Genomic DNA, 17,561 nt, shown 5'->3' on the forward strand with positions numbered 1-17,561 from the left:
GCACCATAAAGCAAGTAACTAGAAATCTGAGATTTCAAATCAGACCTCTGTTTTAACTTACACATATAGAGAATAACACAGGTTATTCTATATACAATCTATAATCACACAGCAAACTGCTCACAGTGCCTATCACTTGACCTGTATTACTACAGTTAAAATTGCATCTTAATTATCACCATGCTCAGAAAACACAAAAAGAACACAGCATTTTGTTACATTTAGGGCTTAGTCACCAAAGTACCACCGAACTATACCAGTACCTCTGGATTTTCTAAGGTGAATTTCTTCTTTCCATAGAAGTTATTTGGCTTATACCCACTCTGATTTCTCAGTTAGCTCTTAATTTCTTATAATTATACATTACACCTCAAAAAGCACACAGGATAATAAAAGTGGTATGAGTAGTACTTGAACATCTAGGAGGCCACAGCTGCAGCAGGCAGTGGAAGCACTGTCTGTGCACCCAGCTGCCTGGTACCAAGAGCAGACAAGTGGAAATGACAGTGAACAATGGTACAACGGGGTGCTGCTGCTCTCAGCTGCAGCTAAGGAAGTCTGAGGTGAGAAATGGCAAAGGGCACCAGCAGGTACAGCAGCAGAGCCCCCTGGGGTATAAAACCAATAAGAAATCCCAGCCAAGGAATGATTCCCTGCAGGGCTCCTAAAGTGAGTATGAAAAAAATAATAGACTTGTAGCTTCTTGAAAGGTCTCTGCTGGCCTCTCTGCTTTAGCTTTCTTGACACACTCATGCCAGTGGGCTTTATTGCATATAGCATTGCAAGTTCAGGATTTAAGTATAACACACACTGACAGAAAACGCTAGCAACAACTGCAAAGCTAAAAGCAGGATCAACAGACATTATCTCAGCCAGGGCCAGAAAACACAGCAGGCTAAATGTTTGCCTGCTAGACACCTTTTTCTCATCCCCGTGACACTCTCAAAGTCACACTGCATTGCAAGCAGGTAGAAGAACTCACTGAGGTCCGCTATATGAGCATATAATGTAATCTATTAATCAAAATAGCATCACACTAAACCTTCAGCAGGTCACAGCCTTTCAGAGCAATACCTTCAACTTTCAAACCACCTTTGCCCAAGGATAGCTAAAAAACTGGAAGAGCAGAAACTAAACCTTGCTCTCTTTTTGAGAACATATCCACCTCATCCTGTATTTTGAAATTCTAAAAAAGTAATTCCATGAAGACTACACTTTTGGAACATTCTTTGCATTCCACCCATGTGATATCTTGATCTATATATGCATCTTAATATCTTAACTTGCAATGGTTCATCTGAACACACCAAAACTCAGATTTTCTGCACCCTCATAGGGTTTAGAAATTAAACCCCTCTCAAACTCAGTTTCTTTAATCGCTTTTTCTATCATTTCTATACACGACCAGATGTATTCATTAATCTTGCAAAAAGTAACTATCAAACTAAATGACAGAGTTAAGAAAAGTGTGGTAATAACCTCTCCTGAACTTCAGAAGTAACACACACAAAAAGATAAATAAAGGCTTTTACACAAAATACAGGGTCCTAAGTATTTAATGACAGGATTTGGAACAAGGCCAGTTCTTACTGTGACAACATGAAAAAGGAAATTAATTGACTACACAAGTATATAGATTAATAAGGTTAAATAAATTACAAATAACAAATGCCTGAAAAGATAAATGACTTGAATAATGTTTTGGGGGCAAAAACAGGACTCAAAACCAGAATTAGACAGAATTAAAGTTTAACAGCTGCCATAATACACGAGTCTATAAATTCCATCTCCAGCTGTCCCAGAATCATAGAGCTTCACAGTTAACAAGATTTGAGAAATATGGTCTAAAATATACGGAAAGAAACACAAAACAAGATTTATTTTACTTTCCTAAGAAACACTGCATTCAGTTCTGGGCTCCTCTTTACAAGAGAGAAATTGAGTTGCTGGAGCAGGTCAAGAGAAGGGCAACAAAACTGGTGAAGGGCCTAGAACACAAGCCTTATGAGGAATGGCTGAAGGAACTGGGGTTGTTTAGTTTGGAGAAGAAAAGGCTCATGTGGGACCTTATCACTCTCTACAGCTACCTGAAAGGAGGAAGGAATGAGGAGGTGGTTGGTCTCTTTTCCCAAGTAAAAAGGGATACGACAAGAGAAAATGGTCTCAGGCTGCACCAGGGGAGGTTTAGATTGGATATTATGAAAAGTTTCTTCACAGAGGGGTAATCAGGCATTGGAACAGCCTGCTCACGGCAGTGGTGGAATCACTGTCCATGGAAGTATTCAAAAACCGTGTAGATGAGGACCTCAGTGACATGGTTTAGTGGTGGCCATGGCAGTCCTGTGGGAATGGTTGGACTTGATGATATTAAAGGTCTTTTACCACCTAGTTGATTCTATGATTCAATGTACTGAAAGTTTTGTGAAATAGGTGTATATTATGCTGCAGCAAGAAGTGGCTTTCTTGGAAGGAAAAAAGGACTTACAACGATGCCTGACAGCTTACAATGCCACACTCTTCGTCACTATATAGGCTTTCTTCGGACTCTATACTTGGAAAAACCTGGGCTTCACCTTTTGACCTGCAACACTTCCACAGTAACACTTTAAGTGAGCTTGCCCTGAGCAGATAAAGAGATTACTAACCTTTCCAGTAGCCCTGCATTTTTCAAGAAATTAAATGTTCAACAATGTTGGTATGACTTGTACTGACCTAAAGTGAATTCTGCAGAAACTATGAGTAACGGCAGGTCACCTCTCAACAGCTGTCATCAAAATGAGTGTTACAGTCAACTGAGTGCAAGGCTCCAGAGCACATTCAGTACGCATTTATGTTGTATAACAGTGTTGAGGAAACAGTATAGTTGCTCTCCAGAGCAGCACACCAGTGAAAATCACTGGGCTGCCAGAACTTAGATGGCAACCCTCCTCATCCTTCTATGGCTCAGCAGTACAATTCAGCTATTTGTTGCGCTAGGAAAAGCAGTAATGAGTTCCTATGTGTGAGGAGCACACAGGATGACGATGAAAATATTCCTGAACTTGAGCCAACAAAACATAACACTAAAAGCAGGTCAAAACACTTCAATATCTTCTTCAGACACTAGGTCTTTGTCCGTTACTGTAACCTGTATATAGGTATATTTATTGAGAAATGCAAACATAAGCCAGTTTTGTTTTCTGTTTCTGCTAATAATGTTTACTTTGTAGATGGAAATTAATATGGCGACGGACTGAAGGCAAAGCGTTGTAAATAACCACATAAATAAAACATTAGGTTTGGTTTGCAGATGACTATTACAAAGATTTCCTCTAAATTCTGTGGATTTTCTCTAAGTTCTGTGGTTTTATAGCAAGATGCATTTTTAACAGCTGTATGCAGCTGTATCAGCATATGTTTAAAAGCTGCATGAGCATATGCCAGGCTGCAAATACCCAAACATGTCTCTAATACATAATTTAGCATGTGTCTGTATGCAAGGATGGCTTCAGTTACCTGTGCACAAGTGCGGGGAATGAAAAGAAACTGTTTAAAAGAGACAAAGTGACCCAGCACTGAGAAGCTGCATTTGAGGTAACGGCAAAACAGTCCCAGAGGAGGCATTTATTTAATGGCTCTAGATAATTTTTTTCCTGTGTACAATTTAAAGTACTCTTACCGCTCAAGACTAATTCTAACTGCAAGCAAGACAAAGGGGTAGAAACTTTACTGCCTGCAGTTTTACTACCTTTTATCATTTTGCTTTCATTTCTGACCTCCAGCACAATGGTTGTCTATGCTGTGAAGTGGGAAATTGAATGCACTTTGTAACCAAGATCTGGGGCAGGACCTCCAATTTAACTTGCACTGGTCATCTTAGGCAGAATTGTTTCAGCTCGCACAAGATGAACAAACAGGTAATGCACTAATACACTGCAAAGCTTATTTTCCATTTTTAATCATGTCGTTATTTAGTTGTTCTTATAAGAGAGCCCTTGAACATCAGTCATAGCCATATAGGAAACTAGGCAGAAATTAAGATACACAGATAAATTAAAATAGGTTATTTTTGTTTCATAAATTTAAAGCGGAGTGAGAACAGCATATACTTCTTAAGGCTAGTTCACAAGTTATTCTGTAAAGAGAACATATACAAAACCAGAATGGATTTAAATTATTTATGTGAAATATTTTTGCATTATTATTGCATACTCCAACCATCAATGTGTAAGAAGTTCAAATACCTGAATTGCAGGAAGAAAATATTAATAGGAAAGTGGAAATCAGGGCATAAAAATTATAATAATAATATAAAGAAGATGGAATTGAGTACTTTAATAGGTTTAATATTCATCAGTCTATCTTGTGGTAATTATTATTTACAACATTTAACTGATTTAAATTGCAGATATATCAGTCATCTATTTTCTTTCTTGGGGAGCACAATATAATACCTATAAAAGCAGAAGGAAAAATCAGGTAATTCTCAAGCTGAAAGAGACAGAGTATACAGACATTTGAACTTAACTGAAAAGGTACTCTTCTCAACCAAGGCCTCAATCTCACAAGTACTCAGAGTAGGCAACTGAAATAAGAACTTCCCAAAGCAGTTGTTTTCAGCACCCCAATGGTACTGCATTAGTGCCTGCTCAAGTCAGGAAGCAGGTATTTCATGCTGCATGCTGTATCCTCAGAAAATGGAGGGATATCTCTAACTTACTTTCTCTGATTACAGAAAGTCTTTTTTACAGACCAATCATATCTGACCTGTGTCATCTCCCTCTGGGAACTTTCAGAGCTGATGGTCAGCTCACCCCAGACAATCTCAAATGATTCTTAAACAAATTATGAGATAGGGGTACAAGATTAATTTGTTCCACATACAGAAAGCAAACTAAATTTATCATCAGAATCACTGTATTAGCAGTTAAGAAGGGGGAAAAAATAGTCTATTTTCCATTTGGGAAGATATTTATTTATAAAACTGAAGCAAACAGTGATCAGGCAGCACATACCTACCTTCCTGGCCTAAGGAAACCCATGGGTACTTGTGGCACCACAGAATGGTGGCTACTCATAACTCCACAAACCAAATCCCATTTCTCATACTCCTGTAACACTGAATGAAAGACTTGGTGCTTGCAGCCCAGGCAAAAGAACAAAGTAAGCAACCTCCCAAATACTCCAGCAGCCTAAAAATCAGTATTACTGGCATTATCACAGTATGCAGAAATCTGAAGATGACTCTTAGGTTTTTCTGTCAGTTTATAAAATCAGATAATCTTGTGACGTAAGATTAGTTGAAAACAACCCCTCTTCTAAAACAGACAGAATTTTCTACTCTCCGTCTCTGACCACATTATAAACTCACATATTCTGAAAGTAACCACATGCTGACCAAACACGTACAGACAGATGTGTGGAGGAGGGAAAAAACTCCTTCTCAGAACTCTCATGTTTTCTGAGAGAATATTAATTTTTAGCAAAGGCAAGATTAAAGCCTGACTTTCTCTACTAATTTCCAACTTCACAATGTTATTCTAGAAGGTACCTGTTCCAGATCTACTTCAGGCATTAGCTAAGTTAAAATGCTCTGATGATATTTGCATCTAGACTTTTCTTCTGCTGATTTCTGCCCTTTCAATTTTTGGTCCTTGCAATGTTTCTAATCTGCATAATTTCATTGATCTGTCTGAAGGTTTTTATAATGACAAGCAGTCACTCAGCATCAGTGCAGGAATGCAAAAGGTAACTGCTGCAATGAGCGCTGGAGGAACAGCAACATAATGGTATCTCAGACCAAACCTGCTCACAAAGTAATTTGTGTCTCCACTAAGCTAAGATGGCAAAGGCTACTCCAGATGGCCTTGAAGAGCCGCCCCCTTGCTTTTCCCCAGAAGGAACAGTTTACTAAGGAATTTGTAATTTTGTTCTTTGCACGCCTTCAGAGTCTGAAAATACTTGCAGTTGAAACACCAGGAAGTGTGCACATTCCCTTTGCACACAGAAATACTTTAGCACTGTAGCTGTTTTAGAAAAGCATAGTCACTGCTCTACTTTCTCCTAAGTTTCATAAACAAAACACAGGCAGCTCATAGCATCTTTAAGGCCAACTTTTTATACGTTACAATCTCATCTAGTAGCATCTTTTGCCTTGTTTCCTGGCAGATGTACCTTCAAGAGGAAAAACCATTTAGATACTCAAATACTTTAAACCCATAGCACCTCCTTTGCTTTTGTGCAACCAAGGCCACGTGACAATGCTAATGACTTATTTTTGGACTAGACTGCTTATGTTTCAAGATAAATAAAAAATAAAAAATTCAGCACTGTATATATCTCTGTACCTTAAATATCAAGTAAATGTTATTTACTTGCAAAATCCACATGTTCATACAGGGAGATAAGAGTTTTATGAGGTATCAGAAATACAGCTCCTCATGTCAAACCTTATACACCTAATTATATTACAGAAAATTATACTTTATTATGTAAGTCAGCTGATGAGGGTGTTTTTTCCCCCAGTATTCCCACTGCCTTATACCATCCTTGAATGCCAACCTCCAGTAACAGCATCTTGTCTTCTCGTTCATCTAGTCTAGAAGCCCTCAGGAGTATGGCAGAGATCTTAGAAGAGTTACAACCCAAAATTCTTTTTCAAATTATTCCAGTGCAACCAGATTCACCTCCAGTCTGTGATATAAATCAGTGCTTGCAGACTTTAATTAAAACTGTTTTTCTCTCTGGGCCTCTGAAAAATGTGTTCAACACACATTTTTCACTGCTCATTTGCTATACAACCAGCCAACTTAGGCTTCTGTAAAAAACAGTTTTGTGACATGGTAAAACATTTCTGGTTATGTTCTACTGAACTGTTCACCTGTGTTTCCAAAATTTTTTTTAAATTTTATTTCAATATCTTGCTTCTCCTTTTGAGATTGTTTGGATGAAAAGGTTTTGTGAAACTTCAGATGAACAGCCTGAACAGGCCTATCATTTAGTATTTAGCAACTTTTTAATAGATATGCAAGTAACAAGGTGGATGGAGATATACAAACTGTATTTCTAGCTGTTTTCAATGCATTTCCAATTTGAACTAAGACCACAGTCTACCGCTAACAAGTGAGTTAAAGCTAATAAAAAGACCTGAAATTACCTTTATAATGCCTTCCCCAGGCCTCATATCTGTATAAATCTTGACATTGTATGATATATTGGAGAAGGTTGGGGAATTGTCATTTGCATCAATCACCAGGATATTGACTGTCACTGGGATACTCTCCTGTACACCATCGGAAGCTGTCATCTTCAGGGTAAAAAAATAAAGCAGAACAAGAACATAATTTAATGGTGTGCTCTTAACATAATCCCAACTATGCAAAAATACAGTATGACAACTAAAAGTCAGCACTTCATTTTTCATTTTTGTCTTCAATTACAGGAGGCACCAGCTAAGCCTGAGCTTGCAGTATGCAAGACTTGGGGCAAAAGCAAAACAGAACAATGCCTTTAAAACATACTTTGTCAGATCAGCAAGAGCAATGAGAGTGAATAAAACTGTTTCGCAGGATTAGGTCCAGAATCTATGCTGCAGTCCATTGCTGGAAGGGCAGAGGCTGTCCCCAGCTGTGCTGAACACCCTCAAGGAGCAGGGCCTGGCCACAACAGCTCACAAACCTATCTAACACTGCAATTCCCACCTGGTCACACACAGGAGCTGCTATACATATATTAAACTCCAAAGACAGCATTTTAAGGTGGGACTTAAAAGAACCGAAGGCCTTCTTACTCCACAAAGGAAATCTGAGCTCTCCTTTCAAATGCTAAACGGACAGAAAATGCCTTAACTGGGAACCCCTGGAGAGGAAAGGGGCTTCCCTATAACACATTTGCAAATTACTTTAAGGCTGTTAAGATGCTTACTGAGAGCACAGCAAATGCCTAAGGGAGTATTAAGTCCATTTAAACCTTTTTTTTTTTTTTTTTTTTTTTTTTTTTTTTTTTTTTTTTTTTTTTTTTTTAAGGCTGCTGGCTTTTTCTGTTAGCCTACTTCTTTATTTTTGTACTAAAATAAAATGGAAAGGTGTCACACCTTCCTAGCTCAAGGGCCAAGAGAAGAAAAGGCAAAGGTAGCCTCAAAGACTATGCCAGGTACAAAGGAGAAGGGTCAGACTGGTATGGGAGGGTGTTGAGGAGCAGTGTACAAGACTGGGATCATGGAGATGATGCTGGTAGGGGGATCTCAAATTTTACTATCACACCAAACACTTGCATTTTGGAAGAGAACAATACCCAAGATATCAACTCCCCAGGCCCTGGTATTGCTGCTGCTCATCGTTCACTGTTTTTCTTCTTCTGTGCCATTTTAATTATCTACAATGATGATATAACTAATGATTTTTCAACACTTGCTCTGAACAATGCCCAATGTGCCTTGAAATGCATTTAGCTTACCGAGAAGGTGTAAAGTTGCTGGACTTCTCTGTCAACAGGCTGCAGCAAGGTGAGGTAGCGGGTGATGCCACTCTGAGTCACAGTGAAAAACGTATTGTAATCATTCAGAAAGAGATGGAGCTGGGGATCCTTGGTCTTGAAATAATATTAAAAAAGAGTATTTTATTATAAATTCATATATATCATTAAGTTTCCAATTACTCAGAGCAAGTGCTTATTTTAATTGAAATTTATATAAGCAGAAAGTACAAATAACATGACGAACTGAATCTACAAAACTGTTAAAAACTCTTCAAACATGGACAGTGGGATTGAGTGCGCCCTCAGCAAGTTTGCCGATGGCACCAAGCTGTGTGGTTCGGTTGATACCCTGGAGGGAAGGAATGCCATCCAGAGGGACCTTGACACGCTTGTGAGGTGGGCTGAGGCCAACCTCATGAAGTGTAACCATGCCAAGTGCAAGGTCCTACACCTGGGTCAGAGCAATCCCAGGCACAGCTACAGCGTTGGGCAGAGAAGAGATTCAGAGCAGCCCTGCGGAGAAGGACTTGGGGGTGTTGGTTGATGAGAAAATGAACATGAGCCGGCTTCAGTGTGAGTTTGCAGCCCAGAAAGCCAACCGTATCCTGGGCTGCATCAAAAGGATTGTGACCAGCAGATCGAAGGAGGTGATCCTGCCCCTCTACTCTGCTCTTGCGAGACCTCACCTGGAGTATTGTGTGCAGTTCTGGTGTCCTCAACATAAAAAGGACATGGAACTGTTGGAACAAGTCCAGAGGAGGGCCACGAGGATGATCAGGGTACTGGAGCACCCCCTGTATGAAGATAGGCTGAGAAAGTTGTGGCTGTTCAGGCTGGAGAAGAGAAGGCTGCGTGGAGACCTCGTAGCAGCCTTCCAGTATCTGAAGGGGGCCTATAGGGGTGCTGGGGAGGGACTCTTCATTAGGGACTGTAGTGATAGGACAAGGGGTAATGGGTTCAAACTTAAATAAGGGAAGTTTAGAGTGGATGTAAGGAGGAAATTCTTTACTGTACGGCTGGTGAGGCACTGGAATGGGTTGCCCAGGGAAGCTGTGAATGCTCCATCCCTGGTGGTGCTCAAGGCCAGGTTGGACACAGCTTTGGGTGACATGGTTTAGTGCGAGGTGTCCCTGCCCACGGCAGGGGGGTTGGAACTAGATGATCTTAAGGTCCTTTCCAACCCTAACTATTCTATGATTCTATGATTTTAAGCGTATAACACTTATCTAAAAATCTAATCTTCTTGATGAAAAATGTATTAAAAATACACTCTAACCTACAGAGTAAGTAAATCCAATGGTAAATGGATGCCTGTATCTGCCAGTTTAAATTATACCATTTTTTCATCAAAGCAATCATTTTTAAGCCAAATATAACTTGCCAATATAAGAAACCAGATTCAAGCATTGGTCTTCGACCACATTAAAAACAAAACAAACTTATCTTAATTAATGGAGCAATAAAACAGTTGAGTTGATGCAATGAAAAAAGATAATCATATGTGTTAAAGCATATCTCTAAATAGATGCTGTTCAGAGACTCTCTTTATGTGTCAAAAAGAATCCAGATAAATTGATGCAGAATTTGTAGAATTATGAATCTCTCAAATGATCAGGTGAAAAACATAGTAAGCCAACTGTGGTAAAATTTTCAATAGTAAGTAACAATTTAAAGTAAGGAGGAAAAAAAAAAAAAAACAAAGAACCAAATGAAAAACAAATCAAGGCATTGTAAATTTTCTACTCATGAATTCTCTAGGTGGCCTGCTAGGAACACAGGTTTCAAGTCTGGATTTCAAGTAACAAAAGCGTTGTACATGTGTTGGTGAGCACCAAAAGTGGTGCTGCAGTTCTAATGCTGCGTGCAAAACAATGTGACAACATAAAGAAAGGGTAATGCTTTGTGAGATATCCTGAGCAACCACTCAGGAACTCATCCTTCCATTTCTATCCTCTCTCCTACCATGGTTGGCAGATTATAAGAGTATGGGGAAGAAGAATGAAATGTTGCCCAGGGAAAAAAACTGAGATTAATTTGTGACCAAATGGAATTTCAGCTAACAAAGAATGGGAGGAATGTTTCTGCCACGGACAGAATCAGAAGTTATTACTGTATTTACAGAAAACAGAGTAAATTAATTAAAGTCCAGAACTTCAAGCCAGTTTCTTCCAATGAAAACTTACCAGAGTGATATAAAGCTGCAAAATGGACTTCCTACCTTTTGTCCTTACCCTGTAGTCTGCTGGATGCCAGCACAGAGCAGGCAAAAAAAGAGGGTTTAAGTTCTGTATGGCCTGGTAGTTCTGAAAAGCCCTCAAACTCATTTATTTGAGACGTCTGTGTTGTTGAAATGACAGAAATGTGAATGGTGACCAGGATGAAATATTTCAACGTCTTCTCCCACTTCTTTAAAGATGCTATTGAGTTATTAAACTAATTAGACTGCAAGGGTCACATTACATTACATTTAAATTTTAAAATAAGCTACATTACCTTTTATTGCCTACAGTATTCCAACCAGCCTTTCTGTGCCCTGGTAACCTGTAATCTGGTTAATTTAACCTGACTTAATGTGTTACTCTCTGTCATTAGTTATTTAGTTTCTTTCTGTTATATGAGGTGAGGTTACAAATGAGGAATGCAAATGTGATTGGGCAAAAGACAAAAGGCTGGGAGACAAGTCCTATAAAAACTGTTTTGAACTGCCTCAAATAATGTGAAGATGAGGAATCAGAGGACTAGTACCATGAATAAAACATAATAGAGAACCCAGCGGCTGCACAAGGCATAACTTGAAAAGTATTTTTAACAGTTATTTTCCAATACAATTCTACAGAACCTGTCTCTAGTAGGGGACACAGTGCAATCAGAAATAGCTGAATTTAATAAATTCTCCAAAAAGTAGCATTTCATTCTTCTCTGAACATTTCCTTAACCTGAATCCAAAATGCTTCTAGAAGGTTAACTCTTGCATGAGGAAAAAAATTCTTTACAATGAGGATGGTAAAATACCGAAACAGGTTGCTCTGAGAGGTGGTAGCTGTGCCATCCCCAGAGACATTCAAGGCCAGGCTGGATGTGGTTCTGGGCAACCTGATCTAGTTGAAGATGTCCCTGCTCATTGCAAGGGGGTTGGGTTGGATGACCTTTGAAGGTCCTTTCCAACCCAAACTATTCTATGATTTCATTATTATTGTCATTCCTACATAATTAAAAAAAGGAAAACAGACCACTAGAAAGTTAACCAATCCCTACAGTATAGCAGGCATAAACATTGAAGCTAACACTAACATGCGCTAAAGTGTCATAATGAACAACTATGAGGATAGATTAGTACAACAGAAGGAGAAAGAGAAACTTATTTTAGCAATCCAAAATACTCTAAAGCACACATTATGGAAGGCTGAGATTATACTATTTAAATGAGAAACCATTTCAGTTGCTGAAAGCTATGTGAAAGAAATATCAAAGTGTTCCAAATGAGTGGTTTCTTATTGCCTAAAGCTTTGCTGCAACTATGCCAGCTTTCAGTAAAATTAAAATTCATTTTTCTGCTAGCAGTGGAAATGGCACTCTCTCTTTTCCATGAAAAATTACAGAAGGTAATTGCCAATAATTGTTCACTTTGTAGACACTACAAAGTCAGTCAAAAATTTAATTTACAAAACCCCTGGTTAGTTGTTACAGTTCTTGCTTGTCATGCCATTTTGAACACTAATAAACAGTATTTTTTCTTAATTTGTTCTTGAGAAAAAATCAGTGATGGAGATTCCATACACTCCACAAGCAATCTATACTATCTCTCAGCTATTCTTGTATTAGAAATTTTATCCTAATGTGTATGTTAAATTGTCTTTCCTGCAATTAATGCCAGTTTCTACCACCTTCCATGCATGTTGGACACACAAAACAATTTATTTTCTTAATTTTGGCATTGTTATGCTTTTACATTCTTATCGCAGAGTATGCTGAGAGTCTATTCAACTTAACCAAACATTTTATGTTGCGCATCCTCTGAGAGAACACAATCCACCTATGCTGCCAACAGTATTTCCAATACTTTAATTTTTCAAACTAGCATTTTATTTTTGAGGCTTGGACTTAAACACTATGGTTTCTGACTACATTAATGGGTCAGTAGACTAGCTTATATCTGTTAAATTGTTTAGCATACAATTTTACGTAGAAAATCAGAATCCACACAAGAGAAGATACATGTAATCTGCAAAGACCATTTCAAGGACACAGTTCAAACCTGATAGGGTTCACATGCTTCGAACCAGCTAGTAATTATATCTTAAATTAAAAAAAAAACAATGCAACAACTTCTTGTTGCATTTAAGATTTTTATAAGGATATGTAATTATTTAATCAGCATAAAGCAGCCACATCATAACCACAGTACAACTTTATACCATAAATGAATTTGGTATAATGTGTTTTAAGGGCTCTTTGCAGGCTTTTCAAAACAAGGAACGTTCCCAGTCTCAAATCCTGGCAGGGCAGAGAAGAATGAAAGTGAATGGGGGAAATAAAGAAACTGCACAATTATAACAAAAAAGAAATTTTGCAAACATATTACCAAATACCTACAGGAATGGTACCTGGTGCAACCTACAAAATAAAACAGGATAAAAAATGAATATAGGAAACACAAACCTGATATTGATGGACATCATAAAAACAGTACATTGAAAGAAAAAATAACGGTTATAAACAAAAATACAACAAAATGAGATAAGCATGTGCTCCAACGCAATCATGATATAAACCAAACCTTAGGTTTGAATTGCTCTACTTGAAATTCTCTGGAGAAGTTTGTAAGCTTGTGCGGATGTTAATGTTACATTTCTGCTGCTTCTTTCCTCCCACAAGGGCTTACAAACTCTTTCTAAAGCCAATGGTTTTCTACATTTTACTAAGATTAAACCAATATTAAATGATATTGTCAAGAACAAATAGACAATGACACTTATTCTGCATGTTTCAACATCCCCGAGGACTTTTTAGAGGATGTATATTTGGCTGTTAAATTCTCCAGGGTAGACAGAACAAACTCCAAGAGTATTCAAACCACTCAGGCTTCCTGATTGCTAGCACAGGCTTGTCTCCAAATATCTGTAGTAGTTGGAACTAGGTGATCTTAAGGTCCTTTCTAACCCTAACGATTCTATGATTCTATGATTCTAATTTCATGACAATGTCTTGATTTTCCTACACTCTTCATGTAGATGATAATCAGCACTTGAAACACTCATAGGAAAAGAGCTGATTTTTTGAAGAGATGTTTCCAGCACTTGCCCTCCTCATTTCTACTTCAAAGTAGAAAATCTTTTCCACTCACATCTTTCAGTGGAAAAATCTGAGATTCATAGTCTCACAGAGGTGAAGCAAGAGAGATCCTCAGTCACACTTGGAAGGAGTTTGCAATCAGACTGTACTGGCGCTGACCTCATTGCTTTTCTCTAACCTGCACAAGAACCTTCTCCAAGGCCTAATGAGATGGTCCTCCAGATTCACAATAGCTTGTATGGAATAAAAAACAAAGAGACAGCCTCTGGAATTAATTTCCTGTATATTTAACATTATCATTAGTATCAGAAAAATAACATGAAGCAGAGCTTTCTGAGAAGTCTTTGTGATGGCTTTAGTTGCAAAACTGCTTAGATCAACAGAACCTAAGGAGAAGAACAAATCAATCCAAAATTCTGAGCAACTGGAAAACTGAAGGAAGTAAAACCACTCTGAGAAGACTGCATAGGACAACATTTTTTTTTTTCTTTAAAGTGAGTTCATTTAAAAGGTTTTTAATTGCAATAATAATAATAATAATAAGAAGAATGCTCTTCACCATTTATGTCACCTCCATTTTGGAGGAAAAGATGTCAAAAGATTAGCAAGAGAACAAGGATGGTTGCTGAGCAGTGCTTTAATTCTGAATTATTTCAATCATCAAAACCTTTCCAGTCCCTGCACAAAGCACAAGCAGGGTTATAAAGTCAGACATTAAAAAGCGCTACAATTTTTACTGTTTTAGGTTGAGGTTGAAAGGGCCATACCCTTTCCCAAATGAAAAGCTGACAGAAAAGTTTCGAAAAAGTATCTTCTGTTCCTCATACAAATGAGCCGCTCCTGGGTGAGGGCAAGAAACAAATGTCAGCATCTTCTGCACTTCCACTAATTAGAAATAGCATTTGCTTAAAACAGGGCAGATATAAAAAAAACTAATTCCCTGAGGACTTTAAGGAACTCAAAGAGAGAAAGAATAGTTTCAGAAGGCAGAAGACATTAGATATTCATCCTACCCAAATAAAGGAAGAAATATAATGCTACAATAATGACTCAATGTAAAGATTTTTATTTTTCTTTCTTAAGTGGAAATATTCAGGAAAGGAAAAAACCCTATCTGCATAAAACATAAAATATGAGAAGCAGCTTTTTTGCTTTGCCTTTCCCTTTTGTTTATTTTAATAATGATATTAATATGCTATTACATTGGGGAAGAATATTTTCCGAATTATTATTTCGTAATGTGACTATGAGAGTGTCACAGAAGTGCTATACAGGGATAGTAGTATGAGAACTCTATTCCTGAGAGAATACTGGCTGCAAAACAAGTCCAAAAAGTAACAGTGGAGGATACAAACAATTAGGCAAATATTAGAGAAAAAATGTTCAAGTATTCAAAATGTTTCAGTACCCCTGGTTAAAAAAACAAAACAAACAAACTTATTTTTCCTTATCTGGATATCACCGAAAATCCATAATCTGTATTTTCAGTTATATTTATCAGTTACTTTATCCATTATTTGCTCTGTCCCCTCAGATTGCTACTGAGATACCTTTATGTAAAATGATCGTTCTTTAAAAATTCCTACAAGTTCTCTGGAAACACTGAGGTTGAACAACCATCTCCTTAGTTTGACTTCAACTTCATTGATAATGGAAACATAAAACAAGAAACTGGTCTGGTAGAAAATGACCTGGAGAGGAACCTATGGTATTAACTGACATGCTGCCCAGGGATGCAGCACTGGACTGTAGACATCCACAGAAACATGAGGGTTACTGCACAGGTAGTTTTCCAAGTGCATGCTGGGACACACAAAATGCTTTTAAACACATGCTGGCACACCTTATAAACATGACACCAACTTTATGATGAGCAATGCAGAAATTACCTTACACCTTAAGTTTATTCATCAAAACACTGTATGTAGTATTGGTAAACACCCTGCTAGTTGAGTAGTACATAATGGATATGAATGTTGATTAGCTTCTTTTAACTTGGAAATTAAATCCTGAAGTTTATTTATCTCTCTCTTTTTTTTTGAGAGATTCAACAAGATTTGTCATACAAGGCAATGAGGCAGTTACTATATAGCTTTTTCACCAACCCTGACTACCAGAGCAGAAGAAATTAGTACTCTCCCATGGAAGCAAAAGAGTAAGGAAGCAAGTGGTTTGAGAAGCCTTATGTAAACAGATATCAGATCATATGGTTTAAATTCCTCATCTCAGCTTTGGTTTGCTCAGGTCTTAAGGTGCTCATCTGGATTAATTTAATTTATGCCATTTAAACAGACCACTTAATTATATCAGCACTTGGCAGTGCTGCTCTAGTTAAAGGTCTGTTTGCAATGTCACAGCTATAAATTAATTTTTGGAGGGTTTGTAGCAGGACTCCATTATATTTCCCACAGCATTTAAACTTAGAATGCATTTTCTTTTTTTTTCCTAAGATGAGTTAAAATCTTAATTTAACTAATTTAACTTAATTAACTTAATTTCCTAATTTAAGTTAGGCAAGTTAGTATGACTGCTTTCTTTATGCATTTATCTGATGACAGCGAGTTATTTTGATATCAAAATCAACTGACTTTTCAATTAGAAGACTGAATAAATTATGTTTAGCCAGTGTCAGTACTGGAAACTAACATGCACAAGCATGTAGATGTTATATGTCGACTTCTCATCAGCAATCCCTACTTACTTGATATATTAATTTACTAAGATACAGTGAAACCATCATAATAGTAAGACCTGCAGAATTTAATAAGCATTACCTGTGCTTACTAACCCATCCTGAGCTACCAGGTAGTCCTACTGAGAAGGTACCTGCTATTTTAGTTTGTTTGGCTGTTTTATGTATGATTTACGTGCAACTGCTGCACTCCCAGCCTCACTCTGCTGGAAGTCTCATGTCCGTAACAGGTTATAAGCACTACATGCATCACTGATAGCTGCATTAACACACAGGCAGTTAAATCTGATTTTCTCTCTCACATCCATGCTATGCATGCATTATGTCAAAGAATTAGAAAGAGTTGTGCTGGCACAAGCCATGTGATGCCAAAGGAATAGCAAGTTTCACAGAGCGCTTCCATCCAAGGACAAGGTCAATGATCATATCTGTGGCGGCAGGCAGATCTCTGCATGTCTTGAGATAAGTCTACAGCATTCTGGAAAGAGGGCACATCACTTCCAGCAGATCTGATGGATCAGATCTGGTTGGTCTTAAGCATCAACAAAACATGCAAGAGAGAAGACAGATACAGTTAAGGTATCTGGCACCAGATTCCATAAGTAGTTCAGTTTGCTGAGACGGAGCAACCCTTCCCTCCCCCTGTATCTCCCAGGCTTGGTAATGACCACTTATGGACATGTCACTGGCCTGTATCCCCCATACCTAAGGAAAGTGGCCTTTCAGGTACAGAGCCATCCTAGTAGCAAGAAGGGCAGAACATGGCCAGGTTCCACTGCAGCCCATGTGCTCCAGCACACAGCATTACACTCCAGCAGTGGTGGAGATCCTCATTATTTTGTCCTCTTTGTGTGATGGGGTGGGGTGTCAAAAATAATGACACATAATTTCCCACTCTAGAAATCCTTGGCAATTATTCCTCATGCAACAGTGAAATATTACAATTTTTCAATAACAAACAAAAATAATTCACTGGAAAACTTTTGTTTCATTTTGTGCCATATGACTGAACTAGCTATTCACTAACTACAAAGACAACAACAATAAAATGTAGAGCCCTATGGTCAAACTGCTTGTGATGAATTTCAAAGCACCTCTTAGAACTTAAGATATTGAACTTGTA

The 17,561-nt window shown here is 38.0% G+C and overlaps 1 protein-coding gene across 1 annotated transcript in view; it reads right to left on the reverse strand.

The window, feature by feature from the left end:
* The window catches only part of PCDH15 (protocadherin related 15), a 360,972-nt gene that overhangs the window by 179,186 nt on the left and 164,225 nt on the right, over positions 1 to 17,561 (reverse strand). Inside the window, 2 exon segments of the mRNA XM_057415611.1 lie at positions 7,136 to 7,285; positions 8,434 to 8,568. Of these exon segments, the coding sequence (XP_057271594.1) occupies positions 7,136 to 7,285; positions 8,434 to 8,568 (285 nt within the window).

This window comes from Pezoporus wallicus, unplaced genomic scaffold, assembly GCF_028554395.1.
Source record: "Pezoporus wallicus isolate ANWC-B61680 ecotype Strahan unplaced genomic scaffold, APGP_CSIRO_Pwel_v1 contig_736, whole genome shotgun sequence".
In the NCBI taxonomy this organism is placed as follows: domain Eukaryota; kingdom Metazoa; phylum Chordata; class Aves; order Psittaciformes; family Psittacidae; genus Pezoporus; species Pezoporus wallicus.